At 46.3% G+C, this 25845-nt stretch overlaps 1 protein-coding gene across 4 annotated transcripts in view; it reads right to left on the bottom strand.

Moving 5' to 3' along the window:
• The window catches only part of Eaat1 (Excitatory amino acid transporter 1), a 76245-nt gene that overhangs the window by 20526 nt on the left and 29874 nt on the right, over positions 1-25845 (bottom strand). Inside the window, exons 1-2 of one of the 4 annotated variants that reach the window (XM_055075468.2) lie at positions 13939-14006; positions 2198-2308 (exon numbers count right to left, since the gene is read on the bottom strand). The exons of 2 other annotated variants lie outside the window; for them this stretch is intronic. In XM_055075468.2, coding sequence (XP_054931443.1) covers positions 2198-2227 — 30 coding nt within the window. In that variant the 5' untranslated portion in view covers positions 2228-2308; positions 13939-14006. Of the gene's footprint in view, positions 1-2197; positions 2309-13938; positions 14384-25845 lie in introns of those variants that run through there. One more of the 4 variants, XM_050186458.3, reaches the window with a different exon arrangement.

The following is a 25845-nucleotide window of genomic DNA, read 5'->3' as shown; positions in this document are numbered from 1 at the left end:
AATGACTAAAACGCTTAGTAATGACCAGTAATGACTAATAATGACTGAAAAGACTTGTGATGACTACTAATGACTATGATATGACCAACATGTCTAACGACGGCTTGTAATGACCACAATTGATTACAAATGACTAAATACTTCGTAGTGAGCAGTAATGACTAAAAGAAAGAAGAGAAAGAGAAGAGGCAAAGAGGAAGAGGCGAATGATAAGAGGTTCACCTCTTAAGAGAGATCTTGAGACCCTGTAATTTTTAACCTTAAAAGCACGGATATGTATGTATTGACTAACCAAATTTCCGCTTATCAGCACATCTCATTGATTGATTGATTGATTGATTGATTGATTGAGTGATTGATTGATTGATTGGTTGAACGAGCGAGCTTAATGTCCCAAAGAAACATAAAGGCTGAGACACATCGCCAGAGGAGGGGCCCAGATAATTTCACCAGCGAGCACAACCAAAGCGCCCCATCTTCACCTGACACAACTTAATTCGGATATGTCACATTAATGTACACATCGCTTAAAATTTTATTTTGAAGTTTAATCGAGCCAAGTCTATCAATTTGTCGGGTTTTTTCGCTTTCGGCTACAAAGCTGCCGGACCGATGGTACGAACTGATTTTGGACGTCAATTCACAGCAGTCATGAATGTGAACATATCTGTTCCGAATTCTGTGGTTGCACTGATTCTTGGCAAACGCCACGCGTAGCATAACAGCGTCGCGTCCCATAGAGAGAGAGGGAGAGGGGAAGAATATTAAAATAAATTAAATTCGGAGCTTTTGCGTGTCAAAACCACGCAATGATTATGAGACACGCTGAAGTGGGGGACATCAAATTCATTTTGACCACCTGGGGTTCTTTAACATGCACCTAAATCTAAGAATAGCAGCGTTTTAGCGTTTATTATTATTATTTTTAAATTTGGGCCCTCATCGAAATGCGGAAGCCGCGACCGGGATCGAACCCGTGACCTCGAACTCAGCAACGCAGGGCCACATCCACTGGGCTACCACAGCGGGTAGAAGGAACAATATGAAACAGTTCAGTATGATAGCGCGCATGAAGGCGCATGGTACCGCGCCTTTCAATTTTCAATTAGCTGAGTAGGGACACTGCCTCGATTCCGTGGAGAAGCCTACAAGTAGAACTTCAGTCAGTTTGTGAGCGCGCGCGTGCCTCTGTGTGCGCATGCGCGCGCGCGAGAGAGAGAGAGAGAGCTCTGTCGCGAACGTGACAAGACGCGCTTAGCTGCAAGATTTCAGTTCACCTAGCATCATATTTTCATTCCTGCAACAACGTAACGTTGCAGGGAAGCAGGCAACTAGTTCCAACATTTGTATTATGATAATAAGTAACGATATCAAATCAAGCAATGAAAACGAAAAACGTGAGCAAGATGACACCAAAAAGTCGGTTTTGTTGATGCTTCGTGTTATTAAAGTTATAGCGAATTGATTCCTGGAAAAAATGAAAGAAATATCGTGGCTTAAGCTCGCGAATTGGCAGTCCCACCAATTGCAATGTGAAGTTGCATTTGAGAGGGACAAAAGGATGTGGGTTCAGTCCCCGCCGGCGACAAGTTATCTTTTCATCCACTTTAATTGCCATTTTGTTCATTAATTTGTACATTTCAGTTTCGAACACAGCTAATTACCCCTATGCTTTCCTTGGTTTCATTGCCCTGTGGCTTTATATGGTCGTAATTAAGAAAAATCTAGGCCCTTTGTTTTCCTTCTTCTCGTACAAAGTGAATCATTATCCTTTAGAACAACTTGTGGGTGACGTAGCTTCACTTTGGTGGAAGCTGGTCATCGTTAATGAATTCTGTCTGACGAGCCCTTTCTTTTCATAAGCTGTTTCACGAGTTTTCAACACTACTGCACGTATCGTCGGCTGAGATACGCCCTGAAGGCGCGCACAGGTCACATCTTAAATGAAAAAAAAAGAAATATGCGTGGCCCGTGGTCGATAAGACCAAGCGAAGAGCCCTGTGTCAGTAGGACTCTCAAAGTAAGCTGACCTCGATGTGCGTAAAGACACACGCAATGTATGATATCCTCTTGGCACCGTTTGTCTCATTGTTTGAGCGGCCGCGACAGACTAGGGACACGTTCATGCGAAATGGCTTGATGCCCTTCGCGCGTGAGCAAATCGATCGGCGAAGAAAGCATGTCTCGGCATACGTACTCGTTGTGGAGTGGAATCGACCGCTGCCATCAGCTATCCACGAGCGCGGTCACATAAATCCACAAGTACCGCGTCTCCCTCAGGATCAAGTTGCCGTCTCGTCTGCAACGTCTACAGTGCAAGAGCCCGCCTCGTCAATGTCGCATATTCGGCAACAGTACAGAAGTGAGCGTACTGTTAACAGGTCACATGCAGACAAAATGACTAAAAAGGATTTCCCGGAATTGTGGTTTGCTACCACTTGGTACAATGACTATCCCGTTCCGAAGAAATTGCATGGTTCGGTCCCGGAACCACACGCATTTTTTTTTTTTTTGACTGATAGCTTTTTTTTTTTTTCGTAGGATTCTATGAATTTGCTTTGTGGCTTCGTGCTACATTAGGTTGGATGCCGAGTTTCACTTTCGTAAGATGTTTGCTTATTCGTACAATGTTCAAGAAATGGAGATATGGAGATACAAGCTCAGGAAGTGAGGAAAGAATGACTGATAAAGCAGAGAAGAACGCACGAAACACCTCTAACACCTCTACACAGCAATTTATTTTTGCTTGAACAAATTTTACGGACAACACACTTCGGGTAGCCTGAATCGACCGAATTTTACGTGAACGTCGGCAGCTTGCGTCGCGACAGATATAGAAACTCGGGACTTACGCGCTTCATATGCTCAAAGTACCGCCGTTTAGATTCCGTTACACTGATGTTGCAGTCTTGTGAACTGGAAACACTAGAAGTACGAAGGCAAAAAAATCGTCTGAAAGTGTTTTTTAGAATACTACATGGACATTTCAAAATCAACAAAGATGAGTATGTGCAGCTTCCAGGAAAACGAAGCAGTCGTGTTAATCATCAATATGTTTTACGCCCATACTTTGCTCACAGTGATGTGTTCCGCTTTTCGTTTTTCCCTGCCGTGATTGAACTCTGGAACGCGATACCAAGCTTTGTGGCAGATGCCAGTGATATTTGCGAATTTGAAAAATTGTTAAACATGTATTTTTGTGATTCCGCTGCCGCTTGATGCACCTGTATATATGGTCTGCCTGTATTTAAGCCCTCCCTGTAAGAACCCTCAGCAGAGGGTTGACAGTATGAAGAAATAAATAAATAAATAAATAAATAAATAAATAAATAAATAAATAAATAAATAAATAAATAAATACACAGGTGTCATTACCTGGGCCGTCAGCGAAGCGTGACGTGAATGCAACCAAGCGCCTAAAGGTGATGCTTAGTCATCAATAGTACTGGCGTGCTTACACGCGACGTTATCGCGGAGCTCTTTTCGTAACTTTCTCCAGCTACACTGGAACCAGCGATAACAGGGCCGTGTCTCCCTTCTCTTTCCTCAGCTGCAGGTGTATGAGTTTCCGGCTGCAGGAGGACATACTATATTGCCGGGTTAAAAAAGATAGTAGTAGCAGCGCAATAACTAGCCGCATATTATGCTAGTCTTACAATTACGACTCGCTAAATTAGCTTATCGTAGTGCGTGCATATCACGAAGACCCGCAGTTCGTTTCGTGGTTCGGGTTTCAGTACGCGCTGAAAAGCGAGTGGCCTCCAGCCACGCTGCCCCCTACAGACCCACTCAGGTCCCTGTTCCGGACAAGTTCGGCTGTCCGCAACCGGACGTAAGCGATGTGTGAATGCCCGTGGCAGGAGCAAGCAATGTATGGAGGAAATTATATTGGAAGAGTTACGAGCGTGGCGCAATAGCCGATCCCTTGGCTTGCTTTTCCATCACCTGGGATGTATACGTGAATAGAAGGTTGTGCGTGTTTCGTCTGTCACGGCGTGCGCGCGGGAGTAGACCAACCACACGCCGGACAGGCAAGCGAGGAGCTGTTTATTAACCGCGTATCGCGCGCGCGCGTCGCGTCGCCCGCCCCCAGTGTCGCCAGGCGCGGCAGACCGCCGCGTTACGTCTAGTGGATGCCCGGTTGGTACAGTGCCCTTTTGCGGTTCCAGTAATTTCTGTTTAGTGTATCCGTGACAGCCTACGCTGAACACGTAGCGATCGAGGCCGATGACGATGCCCTTCTGACGCAGCTGCAAAGGCGTCATCGTCGTTTCCTGCAGCACCGGCTGGTGTGTGACGTGTGCGCTGCGTGGCGCCGAAAGGCGACACGTGCATGTTCAACGGCGCACACAATCGACACCACCGCCGAGCACGTGTCGTCATTCGCAGCCTCCGCACCTGCCCCGAAGGCTCCCTTCGAGATCGGGTGCAGAAGGCTTCGCATGCCATCATGCGACCCGCACGTGAGACCTCGCTTCCTGGCGAGTGGCTCGGATTGTTCGCCCATGCTGCGCGTTTCGTCGACCGGGTCGCATGTCTGCTCTGTGTCATCGACACGGGGCTGCGAGACGGTTCGCGTCACCCAATGCGACGAGCGCAAAAGCCCACTGTCCGTTCGCGGCCGCAGTGCTAGAAGAGACGTTCCAACGATTGCTCACTTGTTGTACTTTCAGAAGCCACATGTACAGCTATTAAGCTGGTCACGGCTTTTAGCGTACTGCTAAAGGTCTTAGGCGTAGCCCACGCGACACAGGACGAAAGAACGACACAAAAATGCACACACGCACACACACGTACACGCATAGCGCCGTGTATATCCGCGTGTATCCCGTGGCTCTTTTTTTGTCCTGTGTTGGGCGCCCTACGCCCAAGGCCCTTAATGTAACATGCGCACAAGTCCAACGTGCAACTTCAGCGTACGTGTCTTTGCAGTTGCGGAGAAAAAGAAAGAAATTGGCGTATAAAATTATTCCTGTCCCCGGCACGGTTCGGACGCGTGACCGTTCGGTTCTGGGTCGGGTTGTCCCTTGACTTTACCGCCGCAGTTCCGTGGAAGGAATCAGCACGCTGTCCCTCATTCAGGGACTCGCTAAAATATGACCAAAACATTTCCGGAGATGCATTTCCGGAATTATCATCGGCAGCATTTGCAGACACTTCAAAGATCTAAAACATTTTCTGAATAATATCTATTATTCCTCATCACTCGGAAGCATATTCACAACTCATTGTCGTGATGAGTCTGCATTTTTTGTGTATTGCAGCGTTTCCTTCCATTGCTTGTTGTTCAGCTAGCGCGTTCATGTGCACATTCTACCAAATGTCCTTCGCTGCATTTGCTACCGAGTGAAGCGTACCGGTGCTAAAATATTCGGCTTTGTGTGTGTCCACTCGTCGTCTCGTTACTTACTCATGCTGTCTGGCTAGCCTCATGAGCACGGGAATGAAATACCCCGAAAAAGCCGGTGACAGAATTTGTCGACATTTATAGCATCATCAAATAAACAAATCAATCGATTCAGCAGTAGCAACTTCCACTAGTGGATTTGGCGCAGTTTCCTGCTCCGCTCCGCTGTTGAGAAAATACATTAGTTTTTCAGCTAATCTTGAGGTACACAATCTTACGCTTACATTGTGAAATCCCAACTAAACATGCCATATTAGACTTGGTCAAGCGCAGAAACATGCAGTCTCACTCTTGACGCAGAAATAAGTTACTATAAACGGACCAGAAGAAATCGCCATTCATATATTGTTCTGGTAGCCTGCGTTCGTTATACTTAAAAAAAAAAAAAAGAGAGAGAGAGAGAGAGAGAGAGAGAGAGAGAGAGAGAGAGAGAGAGAGAGAGAGAGAGAGAGAGAGAGAGAGAGAGAGAGAGACCTACATTGTTTGCCACACATCTGCAAGTAATATTTAGAGGAGACTACGATGATATTATGACACATCCGTATCGGGAAACAAAGCAGTTTCATGCATAATTTCGCTTTAAAGACTTTGCCGGACCACCAGCTGCATACGCGATGCGGAGTATTCCAAAAGGACTTGGCGCTTCACTGTCTTCCTTTCTTCTGTCCCTTTTCAAGAAATGTATCTTGCGCCACAAAGTATACCTAAGAGATGCGGAGTATATTTGGGTGGGCATAGACACGCTAGTATTAGCACAGTTCAAGCAGAGTACTTGCGTATACAAAACGAAATATCTGGTATGCGATGCGAGTGGGCGATCGCATATGCGTTGAAGTACTACGTACCGACGTGCAGTCAGCGGGGGCAAGTGAAATGAGAACAGGGCGATTCAAACACGGGGCACAGAAAATCGAAGAGTTTTATTCATGCATGGCTGTCAAAAATCTGATATTAAGGTACCCTTTAGTTTTACCCGGACCACACTATGTTAAACCTTCATTGTGATTGTTTTGAATTATTTTTAAAGCGATAGCTCTCATTGGCTTTTTTCTTCACTTTGCGGTATGTCAACTTCTGGCCGTTTATGGCCAGCTTGGGTCACTAGATGTCACTAGTTGTCACTAGAAATAAATAAATAAAATAAACAAATATAAATGCCCGAGGGTACGTTTCGAACCCTATAGTCCTCCAGCATACAAGCTCGATGCCTGAAGAGGCGGAATAAATTCGTGCAAGTCGGCGCTTGAGATGTTTGGCGCGTTATAGGCGCTTCGCATAGCAACAGTTGTTGTTGCTGCTGCTACTGCCTTAACACATGACAACAGTTTACTTATAGAAAGTGAGTGCGCGCACCACGTCGCCGACGATGAAGGAAGAGGTTACTGGACGCGTTCGTCACCGAAATTCGCTGCGCGTCTCTCATCGTACTGTGCCGTTGTGGTGCATTACCACATGGACAATCACATCGTGTCTTGTTATTGAACACGTTTTGATGCTGCATAAAAGTACCGCTTACTCTGCGCGTCAAGCGTGTCGCATAGCAGCAATTGAGTGCGCGCATGTTATAGCCGACGATGAAGGAAAAAGAAGTTACCGGACGCCGCCCAACGCGTCACGCTGGTTTGAAGAGGTACCAGAAGAAAATCAGTCGGAAAGGAAAAAGAATGTATGGACAAAATAATGAAATCTATTGAGAAAAACAATACACATGTACATGTGTAAATTGCTAATACGTAAATATGTGTGTGCTACCACATAACATGGTATACATGCTGCGTGATGCTTACAAAGTTATCGCCTACAAAGATATCAAACTTGAATAGCATGTGTGCGCGTGCAGATAAGGACAAAAGGGAGACGTAGACACCACGATGCGCTAACTGCAATTATTCTGAGAGAATCCATGCGCATATAGTCCATGCGCAACCTCGCCACTCCTGGTCAAATTGCCAAACCGCTCTTTTCGAAAAGGCCGTCTCGTTATCAAGCAGGTCAGCAGGCGCAGCGCTGATGCACGTTTCACCATTCCGCCTGATAGCCTCTGCTTCTATAATTTCACGCACGTCCTTATCTATGTGTCTTTCAAGAACAGCGCAATCATGAATCGAGGGTGCGTATCCGCACGCTCGACAATGAACAGACATGACCGTCGCGGCAATACCTTACGTTTAAACTAAGTCATATGAAGCGGTCATTAGGCATGGAGTATAAATTCTGTCTGCATGCACAAGAATGTTATCCGAGTTCGCCTACCAACAAGCCCAACACACAGCGGCGCCAAAGGTATCAACCCAAGGTTGGCTCTACGGGGATACGTTACCGTTGGATTCGATTCGACATTATCTCGATCGTACAGCTAAGGCGTGTCATCGAACCTAAGCATGGATATGCGTCGTAACGCAGTTGTAGATGCAACATGTTGAAACAAGTTGATCATAATTATTGCGCAAGCATAATACGTAAATGGGGACAGGAAACACTGAATCAGTTAAGGGCAGACTCACAACTGGCGTTTATTTAAAACGCATGGCACGAAGTCACACGCGACATTGACTTAGATTTACTCGTTCAGACAAGGTTTATTCGTGTTCGCGTCACTGTCCTTACGTTTTAATACGATTGGGATTCTTAGCATACTTCAGCCACTTTTGTCCGCTTTTGCGCCGCTCTTCTTAATGTGCTGGCTGCTGCCTTGCCGAGCATGGGTCGTGCCCAAACAGGCACTCTATAATCATTAATATCTCTACCCATAATAAATTCATCATCGTCAAAATACATACGCATTACATGTTGAATACTAATCGCATTAACATAGCTAATCATACCCAAAAGATGCGTTCTGCCTACGTTTTTACGTTAGCGCACGAATCATGGAAAGTTGCGATTTCGCCCAGTTTGAAGGAAACTTGATCGTTAGAGAAATTGTACTGCCGTGATGAAGGCGCGCAATTTATTCAGAGACGCATGCCCGAGTTGGGATGTTCTCGAGTGTTCATCATTTCCTGACTGCTATTTTCAGTCATTATTGTCTGTTTTTGTGAATATCGTTAGAATTTGTCATGCTGTGTGATTAACTTTATTCCATTTCATTTATTTTAGAATAAAATGTTAAGACACGCTCTTGTCACGGTTTAGTTTATAAAGGTGATCATGTACAAAGTTAACATCGCTTGTGAAATTCACAGGAACCACAGATAGGTAACCGCCCCACCCCCCTCCCCCCGGCGTCATGCGGGAGTAACAGGACGCCCAGCGCTGCACATACAAATAAACTGTCGTTGTAGATTTTGCCCCGATATGTGATGTAAATATAAACGATGAAAGTAAGCAAAAAGCGCGACCAGCATTGGTAACGCCGTCATTTATTGAAACTCGTGTAGGTGCAAATATGCGCCGCTGTAAAGGTTACCGGAAAAAGAGTAGACGTGCATGCAACCTAAGCGCACCGCATCAACGCGTGTTCAGCTAAGGGCAGTCAAAACAAGGGACTACATTTTTGCGCGCACTCCACGCCCGCCGAAGTGCACCCCTCTGTTTCGGCTGCGCTGCATGGACGTCATCGTATGCGATGTTTCATCAGATGCGAATCTCGCCGCGCTAATGCCACAGCTGTCAAGTCTTGTCCCGCCTGCTGAGAATAAAAAAAAAAAAAAAGAATCTTTATTTACATTTTATTTTTTTACGCTGGTTAAGCGCTTATTTGCCCTTCCGTCATTGTGTCACGCCTCGCACTTTAGAATTGTTGTGTGATCCGTCAAGTTCAGGTCAAATCGAATCAGATAAATGTCTCGCGCGAACGCTACTCATTGTGCTGGTCTGCATGCTGAACTTTGGTGTGCGATTGTTTCGCTAACTTTGGTGCGCGAACTTTTGGTGTGTGATGTATGAAAACGAGAATGTCTCTTATGGATGCCGTATAGCCTTGGTGAAATCGCATACACACGTACCAAAAGCACACACGTGCTTTTATCATTCGATATTTAATTATTTGAGAACACGACCGTGCTTTTGAACGCTGCGCAGGGAGAGAAGAGGTAAATAAATATGGAAAAGGCAGAGAGGTCAATTGTAAGAGCTGGTTTGTTACCCTGCACAGGGAGAAGGATAAGGGGGGGGGGGGGGGGGGAAGACGGAAAGAATAGCGAACAAAGCAAAGGCGCCAAAAAGAAAAAAAATATAGAGGCGGTAGGGAACGTATGAAAGAACTAGTTTCTAGGCCACTCGAACGTAAATATATAGCGTGTTGACCGACTTTTGGTCTGACGACTGTATAGGCGGGAATTTCAGTATTCAGAACTACAAGGAAGTGTGTAAAAGAAACGTATGAGGTGCTTTTGGAATGGTGACATGTTTTTTGCGTGTTGCCTGAAGATGCAACTGGTGTCTCAGACAGTAACAAAACAAAACGGCCACTGAGCTCGAAATCATTGAGTTTGTGAACACACCGGAAAAATATTTAAAGAAGATATGAAGTAGATGCTTGAAAGCGCGTTAAGCACCTTGTCTATACCTTTTACACATTATGTGCGTTTTGAGCGTATATCGCCACAAGATATTTCCCTCTGTTTCTTGTTTCGTTTATCTTTTTTTTTTGTTCGTAGATATGTCTATGGGGAACGATTCTTATATGGCTTAATAACACGCACAATTGCGCTGTTTCTGAAGCCGCGTTTTACTTGTGCGGTGCTGGACACGGAGCGGAAGCGAAGAGCGAGCTTCAGGACAACATTGTGTATTAAGGATCAGAACACGGATGAGAGGTATCCTAGCTGAGATCAAGAAGACGTGAAATTAATCACATCATGTCACTCGGAGATAAAGAGGACGCGAGCGCAGCTGCGAATTGGAGAAATGGAAGTCCCTGCCGCGGGTAAATGGCAGTATTTGTGGTGACAAAATAGGTTGAAAGGCGCGGATGATTCGAAGTAAAGCCAGCAAAGGATTATACGGGACCACGAGAGCAAGAAATGTGCAGGAATATTGTTGTTTACGACATTATAGGAAATAGAGATAGCGCATCTCTCGAATAAGGTTTGTCTTTCAGTTGATTTAAAAGAGAATGATGCCGATGATGTACTTCGACCTCCCCATGCACCTCGTATTTTATTCCATCTTGCGCGGTTTTCTAATGCAGCTCTTCTCATGGAACACTGATGGTTGAAGTCGGGGGCTGTTTGCTGCCAACCTCCGCTCTACATTCCCAGGTGAAGTTTACCCGACCGATTTGTTCTTTTACTGTTTGCTTGAGCGATCAGCGATGGGTCGAACCTGCGCAACACGACTTATTCGTGCGCGTGTACGTTCTACTGTGAAAGGGAAACACGGCAACGGCTGTTAGCACAAAACCCACGCATGTGATCGGTTCCAACGCGTCCACGCGACAGACTCGCTTGTGTGTGCGTGTTTCTATCGTCATGTCATTTTTATCTGTTGGTTTCACACTCGGCTGTTGAAAAGCCGGCCCAGAAAATTGTCAGTATTTACATTATCGCAAAATGAATAAACCAAGCACTCAAGTCGCGATAGTGTGTGCAATGTGAAATGCTTATACTAGTAGTATAGCATGTTTGGCTTAACAGAAAAAAAAAGCTATGTTGTTAACTGAAAGCTTCTTGTCCTTATGCTTATTCACCTCGCAATAGTCGTCAAAAAAAGCTATACTGTTAACTGAAAGTTTCTTGTCCTTACGCTTATTCGAAGAAAGCTATACTGTTAACTAAAAGTTTCTTGTCCTTATGCTTATTCACCTCACAATAGTCGTCGAAATCGGCGGTCACATGTTTCGGGATTCTACATCCTTGTGAGACATGTTTACACAAGCCTGGTTGCATATATATATGGACGTCCGAAAGCGTGCAAAGCAAGAGTTGGTTTCTGATAAAACGAGGCACTACAGCGTCACAGATACGCCTCCCTCTCGCATTGTCTCATCTGCTGTTTGTTGCGGTGCAGGTTTTTGTATTTTGACCTTACTACAAGAACTCATTGTCGGATTCCTCAGATTTAGCGTGTGATGCCGTGTGACACTGGTAGGTGAATATGTTGAATGACCAATAGCGTGGCTATTTGGGTGTGTTGGGAAGACATGACAAAAAACTTTAAGCACACAACCAAACGAGGATGGTGCAAGAAGACAGGAGACACACGAACGATAACTTGCAACAATTTATTGAGACCCCTGCAAAACTTTGGTAGGCCATGCATGCATCCGCAGAAGATGCGAACACAGAACATCGGAAGGCTCGCCCGCTGCTGCTTGCGGCGAAATCTCGAGTGCCGATAGTATGAGGGTTGCGGTGGTTGCTGAATGCATCGCGAAAGTTGTGCTTTCTGGCGTCGCCGTGCCTGCGAGAGTGACATTTGCTCCTGGTGGAGCTGGTGGGAGAGCCTCTGTATCGGTGATGAGTGAGGTGCCCCCGAACGGAAAGCGGACAGCTTGCGGGAACGTCCAAGGAAGGAGAGCGGCGGGCCGTAGAACAGGCCGAAAGCGCTTACGTTTGGCCCAGTGAATTCCTTGGAAAGAGTCGTCGCGCAGCTGACTTTGAGCTGGGAAGGAGACTCACGAACCGAGTAGAGGTCTGATGCTGGGGCCGGCGCCTGCTGACGATCGGCACGGGTGGAGGCAGGCGGTGTGGGACAAGACGCGGAATGATGCGACAGTTCAAATGGTGCGCGCGGTTGTGACTGAGCGCTCGAGGTGACATAGTGAGCAAGGACGGCTGCCCGCAAGTCGTCGTAGAAGTCGGGGCGAAGGGTGGCAACCGGAGCCTGGAACGCAGCCGGAGCCTGGAACCTTGCTGAGAAGGAAATGGCTGTCCAGCTGGATGAACCAGATGTCCGGCATGTCGATGTAGAATTCCCGGACACACTACAACCGCGGGACGTCAACCGGGCAACGTGAGGCCACGTCACTCGCCTTGCTAGAGTCGGTGAGCTGACGCTGGCATGGGTGGACGCAGTCGTCCGGGTCACCAATTTGTGGGAGGGCGGCGCGAGAGGTAGCCGCCGTAGCCGCGGTTTACTTAGGCCGTCCAGCAATGGCGCAGTGGGACCTCGGGAGCGGCCGCGCCTGAAGCCTGAGCGGCCGCTCAGGTCTAGCGCGCTAGCGTGATGATGATGATGATGAATGCTCAATTAATGGCACAAACCCACTATGGGAGATAGGCCACAAATCGGGTGGTAGTATGAGTGAAAAATTAATGAATTAGTTAATAAATAAATAAATAAATACGAAGAGGAAAATGAATGAATAATCCAAGATGAGAAATAAACTGTGTTTTATCCTCGCGCTACCTGCACATGAGCCCATCTTCTTTGCCTACTTTGGAGGCGGTAGTCGAGCCGCTACAAACTGATTGATATTACTCCATGTCAAATAAAGCAAAAAATTGAGTGCATAACAGATGCTCAGTTTTTGAAAACATTTGAACCCAGGGTAAATAATTAAGAAAGCCGTTATTTAAACACATCTTCAAGTCAGAAATAAACATAATTGCTGATGACCACACTTTGCATTTCACAACATGCGTTGGCTCGGTCGAAGTAATAACCAGAATAAGGACAAAAAGGTAGAACTTGGAACAAGAAAGGGAACAGAAAACTCAAAATTTTCAACAAGGACAAAAAAAAAAAAACAAAGCGACAAAGACGCTACGGAGTCATGTCGACGTTGAATTAAATAATAAAGTGAGCGCTTCACAAACAAACAAGCGCTTCACCAAAGTAGTGAACAACGGTATAGGAAAGTTAAAAAGCCAAGTTTATAGTACAATGAAGCTTAGTAGCCTCAGTATAAGATATAGTCTATGCCCAAATCTGGTAAACGGGGAGACAAAAGTGCCGATAGTAAGAAGCTGCATAACTCCAGAGCTTGGCATAAGCTTTCACGCACTGCCATCGCTCCAGCTGGTATTCACGCGAACAAAGAAAAGAAAAAGAAAAACAAAGAAAAAACATAAAAGGCGTATTTGATTTGCGACACATGTTTCGCGTATGCCCCCACGCTTAAAAAAAAGAAACAAACAAACAAACAAACTCGTAGCGGAGCCGTGTCAAAACCTGGAAGATTGATGCGCTGCAAAGGCCTCTGAGAAATGATGAGCGCTGAGTGTGTACCTACGTACGTGGTTTCACGCAAACATTCAATCGTGCGCACTCGAACATTGGCCGTTCCTTTGTGTCCATTGCCACCGAAGACAGCAACCAAGCGAAAATGACCTCAAAGCATCGATATTGTTGGAAAAAAAATAATGAAAACACTCCAATGCTGCTCGCTTTCCTGCATTTAGTTGTTCGATTCGCATAATGTAGAGCGCTGCTATATAGTCATGTCGCCTGTCGCAATTATTATTTGCAAAGTATATTTATTACCATCCTCTAGAACGCCATGTGACATCACCCATAATTGCCGACGGTTTGGCGTCTGTCCCCTGACCTCTCCGACTCTTCCATTTATTACTCATATGAGCCCTTTCAAGGGTAAGGAAAATGATGCCAATAGAAACTAATAAAAATCCTCCAAGGACACTCACGAGCCTCATGCTTCCTGGATCCTCGTTCGGTTCACCACGAGGTACGCTCATTGTCAGCCGGCGCCGCAGGCTCAAAAGTTGCAAAGGTGACGACTCTTCTCTCTCACTCAAGAACACAGCGCGGTAGGAGAGGGCAAAACGCGAAGAGGCGAGCGTGGTCAGGAAAGGGCAGCGAACCCTGGTCCCTCTGTCGGGAATGCCCCCCGTGTGCGGCTCCGGCGGCGTCACCTGTAGTCCATAAGCGCGCGATGTATCGGCGGCGCTACGAGCGTGCGTCGCGATCGGCGTTGCGACCCGGAGGAGATCTGCCGGTAAACATGGCGGCGCCTGAAGCGCGCCGTGTGGCATTTGAGCGGAAGCAAATAAATGACGCTCTTCTCTCGGCGCCCCCCCATTTTCTCTGTCAACGCGCGACTGTGCGCTAGCCACTGCTTATCTGCGTCAGCGAGGGCCGCTCACAAAGGCAGCGGTGGGTGCGTTCCGTGTTAATACAGCGTTGTTTGCTGCCACCGGCTTCTCTCACTATCTTGTAGACACGTGTGTACTTGAAAAGAAAAAAAAAGGAATGGCGGATGGAAAGACGGATGGGGCATGCATTGGCGGCTGTAATCGTCTGGCAAGAAGCCTGCTGTCTCGCGCGGCATCTCGCGCACAGCTGTTCCGCGCACGCAGTTCGTTTCTTGTGTGAAGTATTCATCAGTGGGCGAGTGAACTGCAAGTGTGCTCAGCCTAGGAGGATGCGATGGCACGCCGATTCGAACGCGTAAGTCGTGGTCTACTGAACACCGACTACGTATGCGTATAAGTGGCCTTGCGCGACCGCTCGTCCAAAATTATCACGAGGCGGGGTGCAGCATTAGGACGCGCCAGCCATACTCGGTCAGTTAAGTGAAGCCATGCAATGCCCACTTTTTTGTTCGGCGCCCGCTCGACCATAAACGTGTTTTGGCGAATTGCTCCGGAAAACGTGCTTGCGTATCTGTTGAAGACACGGGACCGTGTGCGTCAAAAGCCGCAGTGAAGTGGGGTGTTGTAAAGGGCGAGCAAGGGTGTTCCATTTAACGGCACTGAAATCCACGCAAAATAAGCATGGAGGCAAGGGGCATAGAAGGAAGACAGAGCACACACAGTGCTGTTCTGTTCATCTTAGAGAAAAGCAGCATTCACTGACCGTGCCGTATACCTGTTGTCGAAGATACTCACATTTTATACACCTGAAAACCGGAATACATTTCGGGAATCTTATGTAAGAGCTAGCTTAGTACTAGAGAACGACATTATAGCACATTGTTACGAGCCGCCTTCCTGGACTAGCGAAGAATACGACGATCACCGGGACATTGCGTGTGTTGGCCTATCCCTTTTCGTGGGTACATGCCATAATAGAGGATAATAATAATAATAATCTTCATCAGCCATCTTAGCTAACTATGAAAATAGCCGCCATAAACATCGTACCTTGACAGAACACGCACTACAGATGAGGACACCAGAATGCACAAAACTACTGCAGTTTTTGAAAAAAATATCTGTGTTTGAAAGATCATAAGCTTACTTCAATCTGTTTATACGTTTCTAAGCCCTTTATTCGCTTTATTCATTTGAGATGTGTTCATGTGACGTAATTCTTCAATAGTGCAAGAAGGATAGGAAATATCGCAAATACGTACCGGTTAAAGGATTGAATCTGTAGCATGAAAATAAATAAATGAAAGAATGTTTGAGTGTGTTCCAATGTGATCTTTCTTTATTATTTCTATGGTTTCTTTGGATGTATTTCCATATGAAAAGACGCAGCCGGCGCCAGTGAAAGGTGCCAACATCTACACATCATATAATAAAAGAACAAACGAACAAGAACAGTATTGCTATGCCGGTCGAAACTGGAAAACTGGTGGCAACTCTCACGACTCATCATGCCGACTCGCAAGCTCGTCTTCAAGTGCTTGCACGTAGGAAGCGCCCCCGTCATCCGTGATGTGGAACAAAGTGTATCGTTTTGCTGAGCACGAGGTCGCGCGTTTGATGTTCAGCGACAACGCCACATTCTGACGGGGCGAAACGCTCACACATCGTGGTTTGGGCGAGCTTTCACAATGGCCGAGTAGTCGAGATTATTGCAGAGTCCACCACGGCGTCATTGTGTTGTTTTGCGGTGGTAAACCTTACACATCATGTCTGCGCGTTCCGCATGATCATGGCCGACTGTGCAGCCTGTAGCCACTGCCGTGACGAGTAAACTAACCGTCATATCCTGTGCCAGTGCTCACAGTACAGCGCAAAGAAGCGTTCGCTCTGCCCTCTGCTGAGCCACAGGCAGCTTTCCAGAGGGAGATTTCTGCATTTATCTAACGTCGACGCGGCACAATGCCACTGCAGAATGCCCTGCAGCATTACTGTTCTTTTCGAGATCCACCGACCTGTGTGAACGCGTCTACTACTTCATGCTTTCCTTTCTTTCTCTAGACCTGAGGACATTCTAAAGCCTTTTCCGCTAGCTGATTCCAAGTTATGTCTGTAAATTTGTATTTTCATCACATCGCCGAATTCTCTGTCATTCTTGACTGCGTCTCCGTTCCCTTACACCCATTCTGTAACCGCGGTTATCTTCCCTACGCATCGCATTGGCGGTACAGCTCCATTTTCCCCTCTTGATGTCAGCTAAAATATCGGCTACTCATGTTTGCTGTTTTGATCCAAACAGCGGTCTTTCAGGCCTAACATTTTTCGTTCCATCGCTCTTTATGCCGTCCTTATTTTTCCGGCGTCTTTGTTCACCTCCAAGTTTCTGCCCGATGTTAGCACCGGAAGAATGCACTGATTGTATGCTTCCGTCTTTAAGGATAGTAAAATTTCGGTCATAATCTGGTGATATCTGTCATATGCGTTCCAACTCATTCTGATTCTTCTGTAAATTTCCTTCTCAAGATCCGGATCCCCTGTGAGTAATCGACCCAGATAGACGCAGCCTTGCACAGATACTAGATGTAGGCTGCCAGTCATGAATTCTCGTTCTCTTGCCAGGTTATTGAACATTACGTTTTCTTCTGCGCCATTAATCTTCAACCCTACTCTTACTTTCTTGGCTAAGGTCCTCAATTATTTATTGCAATTCATTCCCAGCATTGCTGAACAGGAAAAGGTCATGTGTGAACCGTAAGTTGCTGAGGTATTCGCTTTTGATCCTCACTCCGAATCCTTCTCAATCTAATTCGTGAATACTGCTAAGCATGCAGTGAGTAACACTGGAGAGATTGTGTCTCCTTGGCTTACTCTCGATTGATATTTTTCCGCTTTTCTTTTAGAGGATGAAAGTGGGTTTTATAGATATTTGTTGAGATATTCACGTACGCTTCCTGTACTTTTTGATTACGCGACTCCTACGTGACTGCTTGTGTGTCTACTGAATCAAATGCTTTTTTCGTAATATGTATGAAAGCTGTATTGTATTTCGACCGACTCTATATGTCTGCAGAATTATCTCCATGAAGTGCTATTGTACGAGTAAAATGCTATCGCATAATGACCACAAGATAACACGGTACAAACGGTGAGGACGGGGCGTCGCGTATGTGCAGAACGGCTTGAGTGTTCATGTCGTTTACGCCATGCACAGTAACGTTTCCTTAGATACCTGTTGACCGAGATATTAGCGAAAATTCTTATGCGACGAAAAAATTCCTGAGGAAATAATGAAACAGCATTGCTGTCTTTAACAAGTCAAGCGATAACTTTCTTTTTATTCGGTTGCAAGCCGAAAGCCGTAGCCGATTGTACGGTGCAAGAGCGTCTCTAGCGCACGGCATCGCGATCTGATCGTATATGAACGGGCGTTACTGTATATCTAACGAGCAGGTGACGAAGTGGTCTCCTTCATTATACAAAGCTATTTACGCTGTCTTATCGTAGCTACTACCGCAGTGAGCAAACGATCAACGGAGTTCGCATGAGGACGCGGAGCTATTGACACACTAGCAGCGCGGCAGCAGCGGCGCAGTTTCATACACAGGCACAGAAAGGCATAGGACATGTGCTGTTTCAAAGCTTGCTTAATTCCGAGGAATAATAGAAAATATGATAGGTCGCCCTCAGCTACTGTGTTCTAGCCCAATGCTCTCAGCTTTGCGGAAAGGGGTACAAAAACCCAGCAAAGGAACTGCTCCTTGCCGCGACTTCTTCCTCTTCGCTCTCTCTCTTGTTGGGTGTATTGCGCAACTGCAGTAAGGTCTCTGGCATTATACTTGAACCATGGCCTTTTTCAGGCTGCGAAGAGGGGGCGTATATTGCAGCAAAACACATTTTAGTGAGCTCGGACGTCGATTCAGTGTACTAGTGCATATTGAGCGCGTTGTTTATCTATTTATTTATTTATTTGTTTGTTTGCTTGTGTTTGTTTGTTTGTTTGTTCGAGAAGCTCACCACTGTGTTAGGGCTCGCGAGCCCCAACACATTAGTGTGCCCCCTCCCTTCCCCCCATGAAAAGTGATTTGGTAAGCGGAAGCGCGCTCTTTCTAACGTGTTCCGTCCTGTAGCCTAAGTGAAACATGCGTTTAGTGATACAAAAAAAAAGAAGACGAGAAATAGGGCAACCTCCGCTTCGCTCACTGCTCTCTTCCGACGTAACTCTGTAGGGAAAAATAACCGCGCGAGCAATGAAGATAACGAGACTCCCATCGCAGACATGGGGGAGGCCAGGCAGATACGAGTGCTCGCACGTTATTGTTCGGGTCTAGAGGTATGGAAGGCAAAGTACAGCGGTCTCATGACCCGTGCGCTGGCTCCTGCCGGTGGCAGGCAAGCGCGCGAAAGTGCTTTTGCGTGTGTATCGACGTCGAAAATGATGCAATAGATACGGATAAAAAACTAACACATAATGGGTTTGAGGTCTCAGTGCACGAGCGCACCTGGCGAGGTCGCGGGTTCGACCCCGGTCGCAGCAGCGGTCACATGTAGGTGGGGGTTGGAATGCAAGAAAGTCTAGTGTACCATGCATTGGGTGTACGTTACAAAACCCCAGATGGTCAAAATCAATCCAGTCTCCCACTACGGAACGCTTTATTACCAGATCTCTGATTTGACACGTAAAATACCAGAATATATTAATATATCTTAAAGCACGAGCTATAAGATATCGACGGTGGGAGAAAGTGTTCCTGATATGGAGCTGAGTGTGTGCGGTGAAAGCAGGGTGCACGAGTGCTTTTGCTTTCCGCTACCATCCGAATGAGTCACCATGCTCGGCAGCCGAACCCGCGGCATCATGTTCAGCAGTAGAGCACCATAGCCACTTAGGCACCGCGACGACACAGCCACACTCATGTGCTGCTGCTAAGCACATGGATGTTCGTGGCCGGCCCATGGGAGGACCTTTGACTTCTTGAATGAACAAACATAAAATCTGAAAATAAATAAAGGAGTGAGTGAGTGAGTGAGTGAGTGAGCGAGTGAGTGAGTGAGTGAGTGAGTGAGTGAGTGAGTGAGTGAGTGAGTGAGTGAGTGAGTGAGTGAGTGGTCTGGTTGGTCGTTCCGACTCTCAACAGCCTCCTTCCTCCCGTCGCCCGATCTCATGTAATTTTTAGAGGCAGGTGAGCGTGCCCGAGGCTGGTCTTTTCTGTCCCAGCTGCCGTACTACTCGACTTTACGTGCATTAATTTGCAGGGCAGCAACTCTCTTGGCGGCAGCAGCGAAATCATTCGGTCACCGGAATTCCCTCTCGGTATTGCCACGCGACAGCGTCGGTGTGGTTCCTTGCTATCTTGCGATGGGAATGTGGGAGCGGCCGTGTCTCGTTGCGTTCCCAGGGTGCAAGGCAGGACGCAGGAAGACTTCTGTCGCCCGGAAACACTGAAAACAATTCAGCCGTAGCCGTAGCCGTATCCGGGTTTAAGGGGGGTGTGTTGGCACTAGTGAGCGTCGTGACTTCGGCCGTTCTTTTAGCACCGCTAGAGGTGATTGCCGTTCACTGCTTTCCTTTATGTTTCGCGAGGTCGCCAACACAGTGTAGCAAAGAAAAATTCTGGCAGCACCCATCTTCCGATGAATGTCGACGTCAGTGCGATTAGCATTCAACCAATGTAGCGACACACCGCATTGCTGAAGGCACCTTTGTTTATAATCTGTAGTGTTCATTTTGAGACTTCCATTGCTTAGGCTAAATTCGAAATAAACTCTTTCCGGGATCTGCCCACTTTGCTACGATATTCTTGACCACCACATAGTGAAAAGATCACAATAACCCTATTGCCCTGTGTGGTCATCTTAGTTTGTGTTATTGTGCCTTTTCTACACGACTACACTATATAGACCTGCAAAGAGTTCTGATAAATCTGCAGTGGCTTTCAACCCGCAGCTTGGAGGTGGTGGCCGCGTACTCCTTTCTCCTTTAGTGACCTGCTTTTTCCTTCAGTAACCTGTACTGCACTTCTTTACGTACAGTTTCCTTTCTTTTTTTTTTTTGGCACCTGTACTCTGCTTTGTTTGCTGTTTTCTCATGCGCGGTCGTTATCGACTGCTGCCGCCGCTGCTGCTGCTGCTGATTTATTGGTGTCCACTTTGAAACGTTGCGGTGACAATTAGTCACCTTGCCTACTTGAGCACGTATGCTATACATGCTTTTCATTCTAGCATTTGTGCACACTTCATTTCTTTTTTCTTAATCAAAAGTTATCTGTCATGTACCGCTACCTATGCCTATAAAGGATCTGATCGTGTCAATGTCTTCCCCGCTTTCTTTGCCCGTATATACTCTAAATGTGTCTAGCTTATCTCGACTGTTGACCGGTTGATGCTTCTGTCCACTTTAAATCCAAGCGCTTCTGGAAGGCCTACGTCACCTACTGGTCTCATGGGTGAATGCCTTCGCATTCCATTAGGATGTCCTCAGTGGTCTCCGGATTTTTGCTGCAGCAAAAGGCTGTTGTGTGCTTCCTGCACTGCAGCTTGCCCCAGAGACGGGCGTCTTGTGAGCTCGAAACTTCATCGATGTCGCATAGGCGAGTGGAAGGCACGCGCCAGGTCAGAATTGACCTCACAAAAATGCTTAGAGTATGAACCTAGCCCCCGCATTCGTTGCTCTGATTGATCAACTGATGAATTTAAAGTTATTTTTACGTGAACACTGCAGCTTTCACGAAGGTTGTGCAGTTTCGCAGAGCCTAATTGAAACCTAATTGCTTAAGAGTGGTTAAACGGACCGCTTAAGGGAAACACTAAATCAGTTTATATTGTTATACTAATTGTTCTTGGAAGTTCATTTTGAACTTTTTTGTCTAGGAAGGAATCATTTCTAGCGGAGACAACTAATGCCGACCACTGCCTTAAAGAATTTCCTTCTTTTGTTGAATATTGCGCCAATGCTATGGCATCGTTGAAGTCGGTGTGACACCTGGTATCTCGCAAGGCTTTCGCACATTTTGGCCCTTCCTGATGAGAAAAAAATGTTTCGTCGAACTTGCTAGGTTTCGCGTTTTGTTACCTTATAATGTAACGGGAACTCTTCTTTATCGATAAACGGGTAAGTAGCTGCCAAAATCAAGGATCTGAGAAGGAGCTGGTGCGGGAAAATTTAAGTGGCGTCGCTACTTGTTGCTTTATTTTCTGTTTACCGTGCTTCCACCCACAGTAGGACAAACTTCTTTTGGTACATCATCACCACCATCATCATCATCAGCCCGGTTACGCCCACTGCAGGGCAAAGGCCTCTCCCATACTTCTCCAACAACCCCGGTCATGTACTAATTGTGGCCATGTCGTCCCTGCAAACTTCTTAGTCTCATCCGCCCACCTAACTTTCTGCCGCCCCCTGCTACGCTTCCCTTCCCTTGGAATCCAGTCCGTAACCCTTAATGACCATCGGTTATCTTCCCTCCTCATTACATGTCCTGCCCATGCCCATTTCTTTTTCTTGATTTCAACTAAGGTGTCATTAACTCGCGTTTGTTCCCTCACCCAATCTGCTCTTTTCTTTTCCCTTAACGTTACACCCATCATTCTCCTTTCCATAGCTCGTTGCGTCGTCCTCAATTTAAGTAGGACCATTTTCGTAAGCGTCCAGGTTTCTGCCCCGTAGGTGAGAACTGGTAAGACACAGCTATTATACACTTTTCTCTTGAGGGATAATGGCAACCTGCTGTTCATTATCTGAGAATGCCTGCCAAACGCATTGGTACATTGAAGGCGTAATCTATTATTCTAACCTTTAATCGTCTTCTTCACAATTCCTTGAACGTGTACAGCAATGAAACGAAAATAATCGTGATAGCGCCATTGGTTAGAACGTACTTTCTTTTTTTACGAGAAAGATGCGATGCGTGTTCGAGACCTGTTGCTTCGTTTTCTATCGTTACCTACCACAGCGGTTGAGTAACTATTGCGCTCTGCGGCAAAGCACGATGTCGCGGGCGTATACTCCTGGAGGAGGAATGCAGAAAGGCACGTATACAGTGCTTTGAGTACGAGTTAAAGCACACAGCAAAAACAGCTTTGAACTGTTCACATACAGGTTCTCGTTATAAAACTCGGTGAGCGGCAGCTCGTCGTGTTTGCTTCTAATTATGTATTTGGTCTTGCATTCCGCTGCCTAAGCCAGTAGTAAAAATACTCAACGCTGATCGATAAATAAATCTACTGATTTTCTGTTGAACGTCGTAAAATCTGAAGGCGAAATTTTGGGGGGAGCTTTCGGTTGTAGGATGTCCAATGTTTTAAACGCGTGCGCTCTTTTCTTCAGAGGTTTATATTTTGCCGCTATAAATATTTCAAGGACCATGGGTTAAAATGAAGGTCGTGACCTCTGGTGGACCACTGGCTCTTTCGTGCATAACATAAAGCTGTAAACGAAGAGACTCTCGCAACATAAATAAACGTAAGTTCTTATCGGTGTTTGCGACCTCTACCAAAACAAATGCAAACTAACGTTATAGCTTAGTGCGAGATATGATAAGACTTATGGCTAGTCTCTTGAAAACCATGTCCTCGGAGGGGTACAGAGACTAGATAAGAATAAGGCAATATGGCCCAGGTGTAGACACATATACCTTTAGCGACAGTGTCGAAGACTTCCGCATCGTAGTTACAACCCTCCCGTAAGAACCCGAACTTTGGAACGCAGCAGAAAATGCAGAGATTGCACACATAGCCCTCAAACGTCGTGCTTTGTGTGAAACATCTCCGTACATCGGATATGTTTTACAGAGAAGCTTCAACAACACTCGTTTACGTAACGATGAGGTTGGAGAGTAAAACACCCACAAGTGACGAAATTGTTTGCCAGACTTCGGGAGCCGAAGAAATTACCGTCGCATAGTATTCAGCCTATGCCGGGATAACGTAAAACTATTTGAATTTGTTTTTCTTCCGAATTCGCCAGTAGCCATCTTTGGTAGACCAAAATAACTCAGGCCCAGCCCGTATGGGCTACAAGTGGAATTCTTTTACGTTATCCCGGCCCTACTCCACTACTATTTCAAGTTTCCATGCAACTATACCTTGGTCAGCTTTCTCTCGCCGGTAGTCGATGCACAGATCAGCACTTTCGATCGAAGGCAGGGTGATAGGGACCAGGAGCGTTTCTCTTTTTATTCGTTACGCTGCAGTTTGCTTTTTCTCGCGAGCTCTGCATGCAGTGTTTGCTTGCTAAGCAAATCAGAGGGGAAGAAAAAGCGAGCTGGCTGGTCGACATAGCTGGATGAAATTTCTGTTTGCAACGATAAGTCGATGCGTCCCTAACCTGGCGTCCAACCAGCTTTCTCTCCACCCTTTAAAAGTTCGTTGTCCTTAACTTGCTAAGCTGACGCGTAGAAATAGTGTACGCGTCACTCTACGCACCAGCTTATTCTCCTCCTCCTCTCTCAGTGAGGTGGGGGCGAGTATACGCTTTCATGCACGCTACCAAGGAGAGCATTTGCTGCCTTGACAAAGACAAGTGCATTTGTCGAAATTTTGGCTACAGCAACATCCCTTGTTCGAGCACTGTTTATCACCATCAAGATGCCAACAAATCACTAGCCCCCGCCGACGCTCTTGCGTTTTACAGCGTCTTGATCCTATCGATGATAACATTTCAAAACGTTGATTTTAAAGAAGAGACATGCAAATGAGGAGCACCCCTTTTTATCCACGTGCCACGCCATGATAAAATATAAAAAAATAGGATATCATTATGTGGAGGACAAGTGCTTAAAAAAGAAAGAGAGAGAGAATGGCTTTAGTGAGAAAGCTTACTTGTGGTACTCGTGCAATTCGAGATGGATCAGGATCGAGCGTACTCTGTTCGATTTTTACGCAGCGAGGTGCAATATTGCTTTCCTTGACTAAATAGGTAAATCGAGCAGACTAAAACCGAGTAGCGTGCAAATTTTCATACAAACGGAACTAGCCGTGCAAACCTGCTATAAAGAAATAAATTTTGTTTTTCCGCTAGAGGATGTTAAAAAATATCCTTCCTCTACATCGCTTCTCATCGCAACCGAGGTAGATCAATGGTCTTTTACTTGCAGTGCCATCTATGAGCAGACGCCGCAGACCGTGTCAAGCTTTTGTATCACATTCCGCGGAGCTTCTAGTTTTATTTATATTGTTGCTTTTTTTCCTTCATAAGGTCTGAGTTGTTGGATTCTGCTGGGCTTAGCCTTACGCGAGTTGGTGGCACTTGCTCCGCCCGAGCACCGTCGTTAGGTTGTCGCTGCTAAGTCGACCCGTGGTTGCGCGTCACCTGCAGATGAGAGCCTAAAAGGAGTAAACAAACTCCAATAGACAACGCGCTGAAGATCCGCGAGCCGTCAGCTCCATGACGTCGCCACATGGCTTCTAGTGCACTTCATCCCGCTGCTTCAAATTATGGTAAGCGTTGCCATTCAGCCAGAAACTGAACGCGACCCAGAAACTTCAGTACAGAAGCCGAGACGCTTCCCTCTCCTATATATAGGATCAGTGCCCTTGAGGGGACGGTGTATTGTCTACATCAGCGTGTGCAGTCCGTTTACGCCGCAGTCTCCAAGCAGAACCTTTTGCTCTTCAGCGACATTGATGCAGTTAAACCTAGAACGTGTTGTTGGGCCAGTTGGTTCATACTTGCAGGTTTAGGAAAAGCCCACGCCTTGGGTGGCCGAACAGTGACATAGACACAAGGCACGCGCAAACTCGCAACTAAAGTTTATTCGAAGCGTACGGTGTACACGTATACAAACATGGAAAGTGCGTAGACCTCACTGCGCATAATGGGCCACGAATATAATTGTCATCTTGCAAAGGTTTGAAAGGAAACAAAAAACAAATCACGGCATTCTTTCGAAAAACATTTCATTACTGCACAGCAATTCATAAGTGTTACCCATACACCTCGTTCTTTCTGCTAGGAAACTCTTCCGTTAATTAGCTTGCCTGCATATATGTACGCGCGATGCTTCTAATGAACTTCAGTTGCGAGTCTGCACTTGTCTTGTGTCTGTTTTGCAGTGCCGTATTAAGGTGTGCTCGTTTATTAAGCCTGCAGTTATACCTGCCGAAAGATCGCCAGTGTAGAAACCTTCAGTCTATCTGCAACGCTGGGATAACTTAACCCAGCACCAGCAATATCTCTTACTAAATCGTATTAGCTAAATAGAGAGCAGCGCAATGTACAACGAATCGACCTTACCTTTTGACTCGCAGGCGTTACCTCTAACACATAGTTGTTCATGGTGGACACCAGACTCGCTTAAAATGAGTGATACATTTCGCGCAGAAACACACACGCACACACCAACCAAGGAAGTCCGTCTACTTCACTTTCCAGTCTCTCAGTTGTTAGGCTGGGAATCCCCCTCCTCCCCCCCCCCCTTCCAAGCTTGCTGCCGTTGGTTGACCCTTGCGCAACTCTCAGGGAAGGGCGCACCAATTTCATTGTTTGCGGGTAGTGCGACGCTTAAG

The sequence above is a fragment of the Dermacentor andersoni genome, chromosome 11, assembly GCF_023375885.2.
Source record: "Dermacentor andersoni chromosome 11, qqDerAnde1_hic_scaffold, whole genome shotgun sequence".
Taxonomy (NCBI): Eukaryota; Metazoa; Arthropoda; class Arachnida; order Ixodida; family Ixodidae; genus Dermacentor; species Dermacentor andersoni.
This window is presented reverse-complemented; position numbering and strand designations above follow the sequence as displayed.